General features: G+C 53.6%; 1 protein-coding gene across 1 annotated transcript; it reads right to left on the bottom strand.

Moving 5' to 3' along the window:
* Window positions 1-351: 351 nt before the first annotated feature.
* Window positions 352-1,834, bottom strand: BEX3 (brain expressed X-linked 3). The gene is made up of 3 exons (XM_019719570.2): window positions 1,772-1,834; window positions 1,307-1,384; window positions 352-950 (listed from the first exon to the last, which is right to left on the bottom strand). Exon 3 carries the CDS (start codon window positions 927-929, stop codon window positions 591-593), a length of 339 nt encoding a protein of 112 aa, XP_019575129.1. The 5' UTR covers window positions 930-950; window positions 1,307-1,384; window positions 1,772-1,834; the 3' UTR covers window positions 352-590.
* Between the last annotated feature and the right edge of the window lie 344 nt (window positions 1,835-2,178).

The raw sequence follows: 2,178 nt of genomic DNA, 5'->3' as shown, positions 1-2,178 counted from the left end.
CCACTCAGCAGCCATTTAAGGCAAGCATTATTCCCCATTTTACAGCAGAGAAGACCATCTCTTTAAAGGACTATATCGTACTAAAGGAGGGTTTATTCTTCCAGGTGAGGCTGGAAGATACTAAAAGTTCTCTCCTTTAAGTTTGTAGAACCAGTAATTGTTATGTACCTGTACTACATTCATAGACTCATTGAAAAATTGTTTTTTATTGCTTCTAAAATTCCAAATAAAAGGGAAAAAAGTTACAAGATTATCCAACCACAGAGAAATATGTCCCAATCAACAGCACGGGGGATTTAAGATTTTTCGGAAGGTTCAATATGTTTTTTAATGAGATAATAAATGTACAGATTGCTTTTTAATTGCTTTATTAACTTTATATTTTTCCATGCAAACGGGTGAAACTGCTGTTGACAGAAATTTAAGACTGGGTGCCAAGGCAATCTCCAATTAGAAGCTGGTAATACAGAACCCACCTGACACATGGAAATTACATAAGGTTCACAGCAAACGGATCAGTAAAGGCAGATCAGGAAATGCAAGGAAAAAGAAAACAGTGGGAATATTAATCTCATGGAAAATGGCAGGAGTCAAGGCATAAGGCAAAATTCATCATGATGGTCATGGTGATTAGAAAGCTCCTCCATAAGGATACGCAGACAATTCCTCAACTGCAGCTCCCTAAGTTTTCTCCTGATTTCTCTCATCTCTTCCATGAACATTTCCATATCATCTCCATCTCCACCCATCCCATCATTGACCTGCCTATTGGGGATGGCCCATCGGAAGTTAGGGGCAAGTCGGCGAGCCTGTCCCCGTCTATTATTTCCTGCTGGCTGGTGGCCTTCGCCCCCTCCCAAAGGGCGGTCTTCCTCTCCATTCTGCATGTGCTGCTCCATTTCTTCGATTTCCTGGTGAATATTTGCCATGATTTTTTTCTGGTTGTTTTTCTTTGAACACAAGTAAGACAAGGGCAAGGAGAGATTAAATGCTAGGTACACTGAGCAGTAGGACTCAGAACCCTGATATCAAAAGTTTTTTAAATTTCGTTTTTTTTCTCACCTTAGGAGCTTCGTGCGCCCTCTAGGGGACCTCCAACTCGAGCCCCTCCCTCCTGCTCTCTCCTTTTCCCTCCCTCCCCCAAAGCCCACCATTTTTTCCCTTCCCAGGATTCTTTCCCAGAGCTCAGCAGACACCAAAATGGAGGACGGGAGACGAGGAACCAGGCATGGGGAACTCGGGGGGGAGGGGCATGTCTCAGACTGGACTCTTCACCCGCCCTTCCTCCAGTGTCCCCCGCACCCACCTGGGCCTATCCTTGCTGCCTCCGCCTTCTCCCGATTCTCGTCCGGAGTGCGCAGCCCCAACACTTGGACCCGCAGACCTGCAGAGAGTGGGAGTGGGGGAGCCGGGGCCGCTGCAGTAGAGCGCTGGGTGTCCACCCGCCGCCGCCAGGCCCCTTCCCGGCCCCGACCCCCGCCGATGCCCCCGGCCACTCCCTCCCCGCGTCTCCCGCCGCCTCTCCCCACACTGGGTTCATCATTTTTCGGCAGAACGTCGAGGGATGATTTCCCATTGCTGAGTTGCTCTGCTGCCCTCCCTGGGACCCTGCCGCCTCAGCATCCCCACCCCCTGGAGGGGGGTCACTATGTTCCCAAGAATTCCGGGTGTGGAGAAAGCCGGCGGGGACCGCTGCGCTGATCCCCAGCGCCGGCCTCCGGAATTGGCGGGCAGCTGCCGCCCTGGCCTCCGCGCGGCCCCAGGCCCTTACCTGCTCTGCTTTCCCCGGGCCCGATGCCAGCCCGCCGTGCGCAGGGCAGCGGGGAGCTGGTACCCAGACAGGAGTGACGACTGCACCGAAGGCTGCGTCGCTCTGCAGCTCCCGGTCACGTGAGGGCCCCGCGTCACCAACAAGCTCGCCCCCCAACTCCCTCAGCCAGTGTAGCAGGAGCGCGGCCCCCCTCCCTCGCCTCGTGCACAGGCACAGAACAACTCTCTCCGCTTGTTTGTGCGCGAGGCCTCAGCGCCCACCTCCCTGTCACTCATCTCAGTCCGCTCCAATCTGAGGGCCCACAAGTGGCATCACCTCCCTGCGGCTGGAGTTTGCCCTTCTCTGTTTACCTAGGAGGGTCTGCAACACCCTCCACAACTCCCCTTCGCGCCCCAGGCCTTGGTTTT

This window comes from Rhinolophus sinicus, chromosome X (genome assembly GCF_036562045.2).
Source record: "Rhinolophus sinicus isolate RSC01 chromosome X, ASM3656204v1, whole genome shotgun sequence".
NCBI classification, from domain to species: domain Eukaryota; kingdom Metazoa; phylum Chordata; class Mammalia; order Chiroptera; family Rhinolophidae; genus Rhinolophus; species Rhinolophus sinicus.
The sequence above is the reverse complement of the archived record's forward strand: the minus strand, read 5'-3'. Positions and strand labels throughout refer to the sequence as shown.